The sequence below is a fragment of the Dromiciops gliroides genome, chromosome 1 (assembly GCF_019393635.1).
Source record: "Dromiciops gliroides isolate mDroGli1 chromosome 1, mDroGli1.pri, whole genome shotgun sequence".
Classification (NCBI taxonomy): domain Eukaryota; kingdom Metazoa; phylum Chordata; class Mammalia; order Microbiotheria; family Microbiotheriidae; genus Dromiciops; species Dromiciops gliroides.
In genome coordinates this window covers 337,105,689-337,122,922 of record NC_057861.1, presented here as the reverse complement: position 1 = coordinate 337,122,922, position 17,234 = coordinate 337,105,689, and the positions used below count along the sequence as shown (strand labels likewise).

General features: G+C 37.5%; 1 protein-coding gene across 1 annotated transcript in view; it reads left to right on the top strand.

Moving 5' to 3' along the window:
* The window catches only part of LOC122748873 (palmitoyltransferase ZDHHC11-like), a 141,524-nt gene that overhangs the window by 105,356 nt on the left and 18,934 nt on the right, over nt 1-17,234 (top strand). The window contains exon 9 of the mRNA XM_043994894.1: nt 13,085-13,143. Within this exon, the coding sequence (XP_043850829.1) occupies nt 13,085-13,143 (59 nt within the window). The remainder of the gene's footprint in view (nt 1-13,084; nt 13,144-17,234) is intronic.

The window sequence follows — 17,234 nt, the reverse complement described above, 5'->3', positions numbered from 1 at the left end:
TTGACTGGGGGCTGTGTGGGGTGTGCTGGGAAGGAGGGAGTTTTTTTTTTTTTTCCAGCATTCTAGCTGGAATCTGGAAGGCACTGGAAGATGCTGCTGTATATTCTCAGCTGATTCCTGAGTGGTGGTGTTATCCAGGTTGTATAATTTCCCTTTCCCTATTTTATTTCCTTTCCCTTAATCCTACTGATCCTGTTTGTGATTTTTTAAGTTCATTCTATTAGCCATGTTTCAAAAGAAAACTTAAACAAAAGAAAACAATAAAAACAATGAAAGTAAAAGAAAAGTATGCTTCAGTCTGCATTCAGAGTTCATCAGTTCTCTCTCTAAAAGTGGATAGCATCAATTTGGAATTATGCCCAAAGGGCAATAAAGCTGTGCATACCCTTTGACCCAGCAATCCCACTTTTAGGTCTTTTGCCCAAAGAAATCATGGAAGGGGGAAAGGGACCCACATGTACAAAAATATTTATAGCTGCTCTTTACGTGGTAGCAAGGAATTGGAAGTTGAGGGGGTGCCCATCAATTGGGGAATGGCTGGACAAGTTGTGGTATATGAATACAATGGAATACTATTGTGCTGTAAGAAATGATGAGCAGGAAGAGTTCAGAGAAACCTGGAGGGTCTTACGTGAGCTGATGATGAGTGAGATGAGCAGAACCAGAAGAACATTGTACACAGTATCATCAACATTGAGTGTTGACCTACTGTGATGGACTATATTCTTCTCACCAATGCAATGGTACAGAAGAGTTCCAGGGAACTCATGATAGAAGAGGATCTCCAAATCCAAGAAAAAAAGAAAGAAAGAACTGTGGAGTATAGATGCTGATTGAACCATATTATTTCTTTTGTTTTGGGTGCTGTTGTGTTTTTTTTTTCTTTCTATTTTGAGGTTTTGCATCACTGCTCTGATTCTTTCTCTTGTAACAGGATTAATGCAGAAATAGGATTAATGTTATTATGTATATATATGTGTGTGTATATATATATATATATGTATATGTATAGAGATATATAGATATAACCTATATCAGATTACCTGCTGTCTAGGGGAGGGGGGAGGGAGGGGTGGGAGGGAGAAAAATCTGAAATTGTAAAGCATGTATAAACAAAAGTTGAGAACTATCTTTACATGTAATGGAAAAAAAATAAAATACCTCATACATAAAAAAAAAAAGAAAAAAAAAAGTGGATAGCATCTTTCATCAAGGGTCCTTTGGAGTTATCTTGGATCATTGTCCTGGATTTTTCTAAAACCATCCTACTTGTCATTTCTGAGAGCATAATAGTATTCCATCATAATCATAAACTACAACTTGTTCAGCCATTCCCCAATTGATGGACATCCCCTCAATTTCTAATTTTTTGCCACCATAAGAGTTGCTGCTATAAATATTTTTACACAAATAGGTCCTTTTACCTTTCTTTGATGTCTTTGGGATACAGACCTACTAATGCTATTGCTGAATCAAAGGGCATGCAGAATTTTATAGCCCTTTGGGCATAGTTCCAAATTATTCTCCAGAATGGTTGAATCATTTCAAAGCTCCATTAACTGTGCATTAGTGTCCCAGTTTTTCCACATTCCCTCCAGCATTTGTCATTTTCCTTTTCTGACATGTTGGCCAGTCTGATAGATGTGAAACAGTATCTCAGCTGTTTTAATTTGCACTTCTCTAATCAACAGTGATTTAAAGCATTTTTAATGTAACTATTAGATAGCTTTGATTTCTTCTTCTGAAAACTACCTGTTTATATTCTTTATCCATTTGTCAACTGGAAAATGGTTCTTATTTTTATAAATTTGGCTCAGTTTCCTATATATTGGAGAAATGAGATCTTTATCAAAGAAAATTGGAGTAATTTTTTTCAGTTTCCTATTTTTCTTCTAAAATTGACTCCATTAATTTTGTTGGTGCAAAAGTTGTGTTTGTTCAAAAGTTTTGTTTTTTCAATTTTGGCTGCATTAGTTTTGTTTGGTTTTTAGTTTCATATAATCAAAATTTTCCATTTTACTTCCCATAATCCTGTCTTTTTTTGGTCATAAACTCTTTCTTATCCATAGATCAGACAGGTACCTTTTCCCATGCTTCCTTAATTTACTTATATCATCTTTAAGTCCAAATCATTTATCCATTTTAATCTTATCTTGGTATATGGTATGAGATGTTGGTCTATGTCTAGTTTCTGCCAAATCACTTTCCAGTTTTCCTAGAAATTTTTGTCAGATGTTGAGTTCTCACCCCAAAAGCTGGGATTGTTAGGTTTATTAAGCACTAGATTACTATGATCATTTACTACTGTACATTGTGAACCTAATCTATTCCACTGATCCAACATTCTATTTCTTAGCCAGTACCAAATTGTTTTAAGGATTATTATTTAGTCATTTCAGTAATGTCCAACTCTTTGTGACCCCTTTTGGGGTTTTCTTGACAAAGATACTGGAGTGGCTTGTCATTTGTTTCCTCGATTCATTTTACAGATAAAGAAACTGAGACAAAAAAAGTTAAGTGAATTGCCCAGGTTCACATAGGCAGTAAATATCTGAAGCTGGGTTTGAACACAGGTCTTCCTGACTCTAGGCCTGGCATCTCTGTGCCACCTAGCTGCCCTGCTCTGACAATTACTGCTTTGTAATATAGTTTGAAATCTGGAACTTCTAGGACATCTTCTTTCATATTTTCTTCATTGATTCCTTTGATATGCTTGATGTTTTGTTCTTCCTGATGAATTTTGTTACATTTTTTTCTGCCTCTATAAAGTAATTTTTGGTAGTTTGATTGGTAATGCACTGAAGAAGAAACTTAGATATAATTGTCATTTTTATTATATTAGTTTGGCCTGCCCATGAGTAATGAATATTTCTCCAATTCTTTATATCTGGCTTTATTTGTGTGAAAAGTGTTTTATGATTGTGTTCATATAATCCCTGGGTTTGTCTTAGCAGGTAACTCTTGAGTATTTTATATTGTCTGCAATTATTTTGAATGGGATTTCTTTTTCCATCTCTTGCTGCTGAGTTTTGGTGGTAGTGTATAGAAATGCTGGTGATTTGAGGGGATTTGTTTTTATATCCTACAACTTTTCTGAAGTTGACAGTTGTTTCAACTAGTTTTTAAATTTATACTCCAGGGCTTTCTAAGTATACCATCATACCATCTGCAAAAAGTGATAGGTTTATTTCCTCATTGCCTGTTTATATTTTTTTAATTTCTTTTTTTATTATCTTGTTATAACTAGGAATTCTTTTTTAAATTTTCTTTTTTAACTCTCTTTTTATTTTTTCTATTTATTTATTTAGAATTTTCCCCACCTTACATATAAAAACAAAACGTAACATTGATTTTTATAACTTTTTCTTCCAAATTCTCTTCCTTCCTCCTTATCCCCACTTAAGAACTCAAGCAATTCAATATAAGTTATACATGTGCAGTCATGCAAAACATAGCAGACAAAAAATACTTTAGAAAAAGGAACTAACAACAACAAAATATACTTTCATCTGTATTTAGATACCATCAGTTCTTTCTCTGTAGATGGATTGCATTTTTATAAGTCCTTCAGAGTTGTCTGGGATCATTGCATTGCTGAAAATAACTAAGTCATTCACAGCAGATCATCTTACAATATTGCCATTTTGTATGCAGTACATTTCACTTTGTATCAGCTCATGTAAGTCCTGGAAAGACTGATAGGATCTTGCTCAGCTTTTGTTTCCTTTTTTTAAAGTAAACTACATTTATATAGTACTTTAAAGGGAGATTTCCTTATAGAACACCCATGAGGTTAATTATTGCAACAACAATAATAGCTGATATTTATACCTGACAAAGAATTTTTTTACAGTAGCTCAGCAAAGTACCACCACCACCACCACCACCTCCACTATCATCTTACATTGATCTTGTTTCTGCTTCCATTTTTTTCCGAGTTACTATTGCTATGTTTCCCTCCATCCTATCAACTTTCCATGATATTTGCTCTTTACTATCGTCTTTTATCCCTTCCCTCCTCAAAAGTATTTTGTTTCTGACTCCCCCTTCTCCCAATCTGCCCTTCCTTCCTTCACCTCTCCCCCCCATCTACTTCCCCTCCCACTTTCCCTCAGGGCACAATGTATTACTATAGTCACTTGAGTATGTATGTTATATCCTCTTTGAGCCAATTCTGATGAGAATAAAGCTCATTCACTCCCCTGCTCCCACCCATCTTTCCTTCCACTCCATAAGCTTTTGCTTGCTTGTTTTATGTGAGATATTTTACTCCATTCCCTTTCCCTTTCTCCCAGTGCAATCCTCTCACCCCTTAATTTTATTTTTAAAATGTCATCATGGGGCAGGTAGGTGACAAAGTAGACCAAGCTCCCACCTTGGACCCAGGAGGATCCAAACCCAAATCTGGCCTCAGACACATGACACTCATCAACTGTTCAACCCTGGGCATGCTGCCCCTCCCTGACTGCCCCACAAAAAAAGCAATAAAAAAAAATAAATGCTTTACAGATATCATCCCTTCAAAATCAATTCCCACCTGTGCCCTTTATCTAAATTTATTCTTTTCAGCTGCCCTAATACTGAGAAAGTTCTTATTATTTAGAAATATCATCTTCCCATGTAGGAATGTAAACAGTTTAACCATTTAACCTCCATATGATTTCTTTTTCCTGTTTACTTTTTTATGCTTCTCTAGGGTCTTGTATTTGAAAGTCAAATTTTCTTTTCAGTTCAGGTCTTTTCTTCACAAATGCCTGAAAGTCCTCTTTTTCATTGAAGTCCCATTTTTTACCCTGAAAGATTATACACAGTTTTGCTGGTTAGGTGATTTTTTTTTGTTGTAATCCCAATTCCTTTGCCCTCTGGAATATAATATTCCATGCCCTCCAATCCTTTAAGGTAGAAGCTGCCAGATTATGTGTTATCCTGATTATGGCTCCACAGTACTTGAATTGTTTCTTTCTGGCTGCTTGCAATATTTTCTCCTTGACGTGGGAGCTTGGGAATTTGGCTATATTATTTCTGGAAGTTTTCCTTTTAGGATCTCTTTCAGGATGTGATTAGCTGATTCTTTCAATTTCTATTTTACCTTCTGCTTCTAGATTATCTGGGCACTTTTCCCTGGCAATCTCTTGGAAGATGATGTCTAAGCTCTTTTTTTTCCCATAAAAGTATTTTATTATTTTCCAATTACATGTAGTGATAGTTTGCAACATTTTTTTCATAAGGCTTGTTGTTTCAATTTTTTTCTCCCTCCCCCCTCCCCAAGACAGAAAGCAATCAGATATAGGTTATATATGTACAATCACATTTAACACATTTCTGCATTAGTCATGCTGTGCTAGAAGAATCAGAGCAAAAAAGAAAAACAAGAAATAGAGATAGTATGGTTCAATCTGTATCTAGATTCCATAGTTATTTTTTCTGGATTTGGAGAGCATTTTCCATCATGAGTCCTTTGGAACTATCTTGGACCATTGTGTTGCTGAGAAGTGTCAAGTCTATCACAGTTTATCAACACACAATGTTGTTGATACTGTGTACAATGTTCTCCTGGTTCTGTTCATCTCACTCATAAGCTCTTTTTTATCATGGTTTTTAGGTTGTCTAATAATTTTCAAATTATCTCTCCTGGCTATATTTTCCAGACTAGCTGTTTTTCCAGGAGATATTTGACATTGCCCTCTAATTTTTTATTCATTTGGATTTGCTTTATTGTGTCTTGATTTCTCATAAAGTCATTAACTTCCACTTGTTCAATCCTAATTCTTAAGCAATTATTTTCTTCAGAGATCTTTTCAATTTGGCTTTTCAAGCTGTTGACTTTTTTCATGACTTTCCTGCATCAGTCTCATTTCTCTTTTTATTTTTTCCTCTACCTCTCTTACTTTATCTTCAAAGTCCTTTTTTGAGTGCTTCTATGACCTGAAACCAAATCATATTTTTCTTGGAAGCTTTGGATGTAGGAGTTTTGACTTTGTTATCTACTTATGAGGTTGTATTTTTATCTTCCTTGTCACCAAAGAAACTTTCTATGGTCCACATCTATTTCTGTCTGTTCATTTTGCAAGCCTATTTCTTGTTTTTACCTCCTCCTTAAAGTGGGACACTGCTTCCAGCATGCACTGACCCAAGCTTCAGGGGGTCCCATGTGTTATGATTTCAGGAGAGGCACATTCTGTACTCACCTGGCCTGTTCTCTGGTCTGTAAATAACCCCTATATCAAGCAATTCTTATGTCATATTGAATAATAGTGAGGATGATGGACATCTTTGCTTCACTCCTGATCATATTGGGAAGGCTTCAAGTTTATCCCCATTAAACATGCTTGCTGTTAGTTTTAGATAGATGCTACTCATTATTTCAGAATGGGTCTATTGACTCCTATGCTTTGTAGTGTTTTTAATAGGAATGGGTCTTACATTTAGTCAAAGGCTTTGTCCGCATCTATTGACATAATAATATGGTTTGTGTTTCTTTGTTACTGATATGGTCATTATGCTGATAGTTTTCATAATATTGAACAGCACTGAATTCCTGGTATAAATCCCATCTGGTCACAGTGTATGATCTTTGTTATATATTGTTGTTGTAATCTCCTCACTAATATTTTATTTTAAAAATTTGCATCAATAATCATTAAGGAAATTGGCCTATTGTTATCTTTTTTTTTTTTTTGCTCTTGCTGGTTCAGGTATCAAAACTATACTTCTTTCCATAAAAGGAATTTGGTGGGACTCCTTCTTATTTTATTTTTTGTTTTTGCAGGACAACGGGGGTTAAGTGACTTGCCCAGGGTCACACAGCTAGTAAGTGTCAAGTGTCTGAGGCTAGATTTGAACTCAGGTACTCCTGAATCCAGGGCCGGTACTTTATCCACTGCTACACCTAGCTGCCCCAGGATTCCTTCTTTACCTATTTCTGGGCTGCATTTTGATAGAAACTATATCTTCCAGCAGATTGCTTTTGTCCCTGGAACTCATTTTCCTTATCTGTCAAATGAGGGGGGTCAGACTAAATGATTTCTAAGATCTCTCAAAATTCTAAATCCTATGATCCAGTAGGAAAATAATTTCAAGCCTATGGAAATGTTTTCTCTTATCTACACTCAACCTCAGTCTAACGTCATTTTCTAAGCAGCATAATTTGATGTAATTTGGATACTTCCACTGTTATAGTGAGCTTCCATTCTCTCTCTCTCTCTTTTTTTTTTTTAGTGAGGCAATTGGGGTTGAGTGACTTGCCCAAGGTCACACAGCTAGTAAGTGTTAAGTGTCTGAGGCTGGATTTGAACTCAGGTCCTCCTGACTCCAGGGCAGGTGCTCTATCCACTGTGCCACCTAGCTGCCCCCTTCCATTCTCAATTATGCCCTCCACATGGGAATGGGCATTCTTCAATTCTTAGGAGTATTTTCTTCTTAAGTATGATTTTGACCTGGCCAAAAAGGACAATGATTTGACTGCCTCAAATGCCTCAGTGTATGAACTCCCAACAACTAGTAGGACTACTGATATACACATAAAGATAAGCATACACACATATGTGTTATATAGAAATGCCATTTATAATGGAATATATAGACACACCATATGGTGTTGGGTGCACATGCTCCCTAACCCAAACTTGATTTCACTACAAATTCCTGGGAATATTCATATGGACCTCTTCTTACCCCTAAAGTTAGAGCTTTGTGACTTTGCCGTTGAACATATGATGATGAGGCATCTGGAAGAAATAAATGGCTACACATGAGCCTGGACAGTAGTTACATAGTAGAAGAACTAGAATGCCCCTACAGAATGTTTTGTGAGTGAATGCATAGAAAAAGCTTTTATGACAGCTTACTATGTGCTAACCACTGACTTCTCCTGAAACACAAAGACAAGCAAGAAGACAGTCCCTGCCCTCAAGGAGCTTACTTTCTAATAGGAGAAAACAACACATACAGAGGAATAGTGTCAAGAGAAAAGTGTTTTAGACATAGAAATGGCAGGGAATGGTGATTAGAGCCACAGGACAAATTATTGACATGTGGGGATTTACAAAAATATTTCACAAAGTCATAATCTCAGAATTAGAAAGGAGATCAGTGATCATCTTCTAGGCCAACCAGTACCTTAAAAACATTCCTGACAAGTGGTTGTTTAACCTCTCTTCTAAGCCCTTCAATGAAGTGAAACACACTGCATCTCTCTAATTCTTATTGGAGGCATGCTTGTTCACTAACCGTGGGCAGAACAAAAGAGCTATTTTATCTTCCTACCTTTTCTCTAGGGAATGTGCATGGAATAATTTATGCAAATGCATAGAGTCAGAGGACAACATATTGAGTTGTAGGAGTGTCCAATTAATCCAGAATGGTACAGTGTTTGAAAGGGAATAATGTGAAGCACAGTCAGAAGGGTAGACCAGAGCTAGACTGGTGGCAGCCTTAAATGGAAGGTTAAGGAATTTGTAACTTTATTCTATAGACAAGTAGCAAGCCACTGAAGATTTTTGAGGAGATTAACATTATCAGACCTATTCCTGAAAATCAGATTTTTAGAAACTTCCTCCCACTTTGCAGATTCATCATTGAGTTCATGGAACCAGAGATCTAGAACAGGCAAGGGCCTCATATTGAGGCCCATAGAGGTTAAGTCACTTGCCCAAAGTCACTCAGATAGTAGGTACCCAAAGCAGGATCTGAACCCACTTCTTCCAGGCTCCACAGCCATTGCTCTTGTCTATTGTATTTCCTGCCCTCTCGTAGCAGGCACGTAGACTGATACACTCTAATTAGCCTCCCATCACCCCTCACCCTCAGCCTTGCCCTCAGATGGGACCAGACAACTGAATCTGCTCTTGTGTACCAAGCCACCCAAGTGCCACATCTAAAAGACATAATATAAGAAGTTACCTAGTAGACTAACAGAATAAAAACCCCATAGAATGGGAAGGATGTGGTTAAAAAACACCAACAGTATCACGTGACACTGCCATACACTACATATATATATATATATATATATATATATATATATATATATATATATATATATATATATATATATATATATATATATATGTCATTTCCTTCTTTTGGACTGTAAGCTTCACGAGGCAGGGACCATTTCTTATCTAAAGACTCTATCTTCCCTAGGACATAACATAGTGTTTTGCAGATAGAAGTCACTTCATAAAGGTTAAGTTGTTTGTTACATTGTTGCATGCTGTGATGTTTAAAATCTAAATGTGTGGTCGCCTTAAATTAGAAGTTTTAGCACCAGTCTGTTGAAATATAATGATGATAAAGTTTCTCTTGTTTTTCTTCAACCCCTTTGAGTATCTGCTAAATCCCATAATTTTTTTTTTTACGAGCAAATATTTTAATTAAACATTTGGGGTAGGGGAAGGGAGAAAGGAAGGGAGCAAGAAACGCTTTGGAAATCGTACAGTAAAAAGGTAGTAAACGTTGAATTTGCTTATAAAATGGAACCTCGGGAAGACTAACAAAATAGGAGCTTCAGGCCACCTTTTCACTGTGTAATCTCTTCTCATCCGCCTTCTTTGTGTCCCAGTGCACATTGGAAATGACAGCTGCCTGAAGAGGCCTGGAGAGCCAACTAGCAGCCTTGCTGCACCCCTGGCATCAGGAGAGGGTGCGGGGTAAATCCCATTATTTTATCACATTTCCCCCTTTGTTTCTTCAAGAAACACGGGGTGTTTCCTTGATGAAACAGTAAAAAATAATTAAGTTTTTGGAAGTCTTTTCTCAGATGATGCTTGGGATGTCTTCTGGGTGTAGTCATGGAATGGAAGTCTTTTTGGGGGTTGATGTGTGGATGCTGGTGAATGAAATGGGTGGGATGAAAACTTCCAGTCATTTTCAATTGATCTTTGGTTTCACTGTGTGGTAAAATTATATTTGGCTAAGTCATTTGGGAGGGGCCACACCTGGCCCGCCCTGAAGTTACATATGCTACTGATGTCAGAAGGAGAAAACTTCTCTTCATAGGCAGTTTTTGAAGGACCTCCCCTTTTAGGGGAGGACAATTTTTTTTAAAAGGGGTTATTGAACCCTATTGCTTGGTTTATCAATTAACATATTGAATATTGAGTCTTGCTGATTGAAGTTTTATTTCTTTTTGATAAATTGATTATCACTTTAAATATCTGTTATTGTCATACTAGATAGAGAATTCATGTACAAGATGATGTGGTTTACTTGCTAAAAGAAGATTATGTAATAATGTCTAATATTATCAGCCATTTACATTCATTTATCATTTATATGTCATTGTGACTATGTGTACTCTGGGTATGGTTTGAAATTATTGTATATATTACAAGTATAATCTCAGTTATGCAGCATAACATGCATTTTTACCATCATATTGTCTTTTGTGCAATTAATATAAGATTTATGAATTATGGAAACTTATCATTTCAGAGACTAATTGCTCTTACAATGAGCTTGATGCAGGCCCTGGAGAGAATATATGTACAACATGAGGAGAGACAGGTACATGTAAGTCCATGGTTTGCTTATGATGGTGACTATGTAGACCACAATTGCTGGACATAGTCCAGTTTCTTCCTCTCTCCCTCCTAAAGTAGCCTGGTGTCATGGAAGCTCCAACACATGCACCTAGTTTAACTTGTTTTCTTTTTCTTTCACTCAATCTGATGGCATGGACAGAATCCATCCACCTGTGGCCTAGCACAATTGCTGGATGTCTCGGAACCACGAGATGTGGTATGATAAACTTTCCATAACATTTTCAGGTGTCATCATGGATACATTACTAAATTTGGCCTTGATCCAGACACATGGTGGTAAGGAGTGTTATAGATTGCATAACTGCCTCAACTCTGTACTATGTAAAGGAGGGGAATGTAATATGATATATATATATAAAGTTTGAGTATGAGTTATATTTTTAAGAACTCTCACTGTTTAATTTGATCATTGACAATACTTTGCTAAGGATTAGTAAAAATCCAGCAGTTCAGCAGCTAAAGAAATGAGTCCAGAGACAACCAGAGTCCAGACAAGAGTCTAGTTTTCATGATGACTCCAGACCAGAGTCCAGTTTTCCTGATTTATTTCCAACACCCACAAAGCTCTTGGTAATAGATCCCAGACTTCACATCCCCTTGAGCAATATATACATCCCAGAACATATTGGAGGAAACTGAGTCAGACAATAGAACAAAAATTCAAACATTCTCTAAAACTTAATATGTTTACAAGAAAAAGAAAGAATGATAACAAGTTTTTGTTTAGCATCCTCAACACAATTTTCTTCAAGCCAGTTTGGAGTGATATTAGTTAGCCAGAGGGGTGTTTCTGTCCATCCATCATGTTTGAGGATAATAATGATCACAAAAAATGTGAATTTGCTTTGACTCAGAATATAAGTTACAATGTGTAATATTTCCAAATGATAACTTTTTTAAGCTTAGTAAAAATAGTACTTATAGAATTAATTTACACTTGTACCTTGACTTCATGCATGTCTCCCCTCATGTGACAGTTGAATGTCTGCTCTTGCATGTATTCCTCATTTATTAAAGCATACAGGTATTCACATGGAATTCAGAAAGTTAAGAAAAGGCCTATCTAGTCTAGAGTTCCAGCCTGGTTCAGATACTGGTAATCAGCTGGGAAAGAATTTAATTATGGGGGTTACCATAAAAGAACAGAGAAATGATGGGAGATGAGTATTCCCACACTTGAGCAATATATACAGCCCATGCAGTATGCCAGGCTATAAGAAACCCAGTTGAAAATTTAAAGGGACAGGAACATAAAATCAATGAAAATAAGAGAACCTTACAAACATAAAACTTCTTACCCAACTTGTTTTATAGAAAAGATCAGAAGATTGAGGCGTTCAGCAATCCCTTCGTGGTCACCAAACTGTGATGTTTAAAACCTAAATGTGTGGTTGCCTTAAATTAGAAGCTTTAGCATCAGTCACTTGAAATATTATGATGTTTCTATTGTTTTTCTTCAACCCCTTTGAGTATCTGCTAAATCCCATTATTTTATCACAATGCCAACACAGTGTTGTTGCTCCAGGTATAAACTAGAAGACAAAAACCACACAACTAAAATTCCCAAATATCAAACCCAAAGACCTGACCTGTCCTAAATCTCACCTGAACTTCAGAGTGTGCACGCCCCTTCATCAATGTGCAGGGGCCCAGAATGCAGGGAGTTAGATTCATTGGTAAATCTCGGGTAATCCAAAAACAAACCTCACCTGCTTAACATTATTTTCTGGAACCTCCCCCTAGATGTGACTCCTAAAATCAACTCAAGCATTACATAGCCACCTGTGTGTAATAGGCTAACAATTTCATTGACTACAATGTGTTTTGTGTGTATGTGTATGTAGAGTGTTTGGTATGTATACACATATATGAATAAGCACACATATGTTTTATATGCATACCCACATATATACATACATGTGTATATACCTATGTGTGTTTATACACACACACACACACACACACATATACTGTTCAAATCACAAACCAACACTTTTATTTGGTTCTAAAGACTACAGAATGTTTGTTTTTTGTTTATACCATTGAAACTAGTGGTTAAGGCCTGTCTTTCATGGTGGCCTTATAAGTTATATCAATGACGCCCTGATGCTTTTTTACCTTAATCATCTTTGCCTAAACAAGACAAGACATAATCTCTGTAAAGTATGATCATTTCCCAGGAGAATACATAATTCACTAATGACAGGGTACCTTCCTAACAACCCAAGTTTTATTTGGGGAAATACAGATACATATGCTCTGTGCCTTCACCACACCCACCTCTCTTCCCCTTCCTTCTCCCCCACTCCCATCACCCCTCCGGACACGAATACACACCCACACCTAGACCCACACCCCCATCCACTCCACAAGGGAGGAAATAAATTAAGATTTGGCTCATTACTTAATATAGAACAGCTATTTTTTCTTGCTAAATAATTATCCTTTAGGTCAATGTTTTTTGTATCCCATTTCTCAAAGGTCAATAACATGAAGTAGGAGAAAAGTCAAAGGTAACAAATCTTTTCTTTCATTTTAAGAGTGGCCTATTGAATGAAGAGAAAAAAAGACCTAACTTGCAAGCTTTATGTATAGGAAGGTAAGTGTTTAAATAAAATTGGCTGATTTTTAATCCCCTAAAAGTAAAAGCAACTACCAATACTTACTCAAATTTCACAGAATTATAATTCCCTCACACACACCCAAAAATGTTATCAAAATAACCTCTAAGGATAGAAATCCATAAAAATAAAATATATTTATTTTCTGTGAAATTATCAATAGTTCAGCTTGTCATAGGGAAAATAGAGTAGGGGATTTGGGGTCGGGGTAGGGGTTTGGGGTCCTTAGGAATTTCTCTTTAAAGAATTACACCCTCTTGCACACAAAAGCAATTAGAATAAGATAGTAGTGTATTTAGGGGCTGGGGAAGGGAAAGCAAAAGAGAAATCCTTGGACTTCTCATGGGGAGAAAGGCATGGCACAAAGCGTGGCTCTGAGATACCAATCTCCTCAAACAGGAGACAGGCAGACACTTTTATAGAGGACTGATGGTGGAAAGTTCCCCTATTGAGGGAGGACCATCCCCCACTGGTAGTGGCTGGAGAAGTTGGGTGAGGGGTGGCTGCAGATCTCTCAAGACATCTCTCTCTCCTCCTCCCAACACAAAGGCAGCAGCCACACCTAATCTTATCTCCCCAGGGGTGAGGGAGACTGGGATGAAGGGTGGGGGTCCCGGAGCTAGCTTAGTCCAATCTGGTTCCACTCATCTCTTTAGATGTGTCTGTCCTTTATTTTCTCAAGGAGAAGGTTCTTTGATGTACCCCAGAGAACTTCCGGGGTTCTAGGCCCTATAACAAACTGATGTTCTGTCTCTGAGGCTGGTGAATTTTTCATGTATCAAGGCATATGCTTTAAATTTAACTATGGTATTTTCATTATCAGGCTTCTAGAAACTGGGAATAAATGTGTCAAAAACTGAAGCCTGATAATTTTTTTTTTAATTTAGTGCATTAGATCTGCTTAGCAAATGCCTCCTAAATAAATGCCCATAAAATGTAAGTGCCTATTTAATGCATATATGTTAAATATTTATGAGGTTTTAGGTCTATCTGCACATCTTTCTCTGGTTGCCAGTGCTGATGTTTGTTTTAGATTATAAGCTTTTCTCAGGCATTTACTGCCATTTTAGCTTTGTGGCCAACCCATTATCCTGTCTATCCAAACAAAATCTAATTGGCATTTATTAAGTGTGCCAGGCCCTGTGCTAGGAGTTGAAGACACAAAAAGAAAAGTGAATAAGCTGCTTTCCTCAAAGAGCTTATATTCTAGAAGAATAAAATCACAAAATTTGAGAATTGTAAGAGAACCTCAGTAGCCAGCTAGTCCAACCCATATCCCTAAGTAATCTTCACTGTAGTATACCCAAGAGACACTCATCTAGCCTTTACATGAATCTACCATGTCTTGAGGCAGCCCTAAGGAAATGTTTTCCTGACAGCAAGTCCAAATTTGCCTCTGTACCTCCCTTACATAGTTTCTAACTCTGCCTTCTGAGAGGTGCCTCACTGCTTTATGGTCTAAGTTTAAGTCTACTTCTCCTATGGATGCTGTGTGTAGTTATGGGAAGGAGTAAACCAGGTTCTTAGGAGAAAGTTTTGTATTAACTGTCTTATCTGACATCTTATCTGAGAGTAGTAGTAGCTCCCTCTGGGGACCCAACATGCCAATTTAAACAAACTTTGAGAAATGCTGATTGCCGTCTCCTCCTCCTTCATATTTTTTTTTTCAAAAAGTTGAGTTTATTTTTGTCCAGCACAGTTTTCATTTCTGACTTCTTACAATATAGCTCTGAAAAATAGGGTTTTTTGCAAAGGCCATCATGGTTTTTATTTTGTTTTGTTTGCGGGGCAATGGGAGTTAGGTGGCTTGCCCAGGGTCACACAGCTAGTAAGTGTCAAGTGTCTGAGGCTGGATTTGAACGCAGGTCCTCCTGAATCCAGGGCTGGTGCTTTATCCATTGCAGCACGTAGCTGCCCCCAAGGCCATTGTGTTTTAAATGGATCTCCTTGACTATGCCTTTAAACCCAAATCATTCTGGCTTTCTCACTGAATGACCAATAATAGGCCTACCTCAGACCTCTATGGCTCATCATTTACGCATTGATGGTTTAGAATGAGTGTAAATAGCAGTTGTTTTAAGTTCTGGCAAGAAACTCTAAGAGTCTTCCATTCCCAGATTGGTATGGTTGTGATGGCAAACTGGTTTATCTTTTGTCTCAATTCTTATCCAGCCTGTTAAGGCTAAAATTCTATCTAGTCTGTCTAAAATATCTAATGAGTGGTCACCAATAAATTATAAGCTTTAGCAAGAGTTAGACTTTTAAGCATTTATTAAGGAGAATAAGAATTTGGTAAAGAGAGAGAAAGGCCTACATTCATCTATCTATTAAAGGGAGAGCACATTTCTAGCTCCGCTCTCTGCCAGAGTCCACAGGAAAGCATGAGTCAGAACACCAGGCTCCCCCTTCTTCCTCCCACAAGCAAACGTCACTTCCTGACGCCAAAGAAAAGATGCATGGTCTTGCCCTCAAAGACTTTCACCTCATGGGGGAGCTTTTCTGCAATCAGTCTCCAGCAGGTGGCGTCATTCTAATCATTACAAGGCCTTAGGACATGACCTCAGACCAACTGAGACCTAGGAAAGACTGTATATTGGGCCATTGGCAGTCTTCTTGATCTTTGTCTTGCCACTGGACTCTGATGACATTGGAGGAGAGAGCAAGTCTGATGACTTTTTGCAGCTCTGCCTCACTCAAATCCAATTTAGGTGAAAGTCAATACATTATGCTTGTGATATCACGGTATCATTTGGGAAGAATGATGAGTTCAGTTTGGGAATTCTGGCCCTCAGATAGCAAACAGGCTGTGGCTTGAACTGTACTTGAAGCCCTTCTAGTCTGGTAGAACCTGTCAGAGCATTCCCTCTGGGGCACCACTTCTGAGAACCTTGCAGGATGCCCTAAACACCAAAATGTGATGTCATTGGTCCTCCTGATGAACAAAGGATGAACAGCAATAGCCTTCTGGGCCCAAACAGACCAAGTCTCATTCCTCTTCCATAAGGCATCCCTTCAAATATCAGAACATCATTGTCTTGCCCCCACCCCACTCCCCTAAGACTTTTCTGCTCCAGGAAAAAACACCCAGAGTTCCTTCAACTTAGCTTTCTATGACATGGGTGCAAGGCACTTCATCATCCTACTTTCCTTTCTTCTAGATGCTCTCTAGTTTATCAGTATCCTTCCCAAACTGTGGCCCCAGAACTGAATACAATTCTGCAATCATGATCTGACCATGGCAGGGTAAAGAAGGATTATCACCTCCTTAGTCCTGGAATCTACACATTTCTTAGTGTAGCCCAAAGATCCCATTAGTTTTTGGCTGCCCTCCATCATACTGCTGATTCATATAAAGTTTGAAGATCACTTAATCTTTTTCAGGGAATTTTCTCTTTAAAAAGATGCATTCTCCATCTTATACTTAAGAATGTGATTTTTTGAATCAAAGTGTAAGACTGTTCATATATTTCTATTGAATATCTTGTTAGATTGAGCCCCATGCCCTAGTTTGTCAGTACCTTTGTAGATCCTGACTCTGTTAGCCACTGTGTTAATTTCCTATCTTAGTTTTCTTTCGTCATCAAATTGGAAAATCTTGCCCACTATACCTTTATCCAAGCCATTGACAAAAATAGTATCCAATTTATCTGACTGATAAAATATTTATCCATTGATACAAATTTATCCAAGTCATTGATAAAAATATTACGCAGTATGGGGCCAAACCCAGATGCCTAGGACAGTCTTCCAGAGACTTCCTGCCAAATTGACATTTGTCTATTAGTTTTTGAGGCATTATTTTTTTGTTGTTGTTTTTGTTTTGTTTTTGGTGAGGCAATTGGGGTTAAGTGACTTTCCCAGGGTCACACAGCTAGTAAGTGTTAAGTGTCTGAGGCTAGATTTGAACTCAGGTCCTCCTGAATCCAGGGCTGGTGCTCTATCCACTTTGCCACCTGGCTGCCCCTGTCTATTAGTTTTTGAGTCCAACATTCAACCACCTTTGAATTAATCTATTTAACTGAAGGATACACCATATAGAAAGCTAAAGAGGAAAGGGAAAGAACTAACA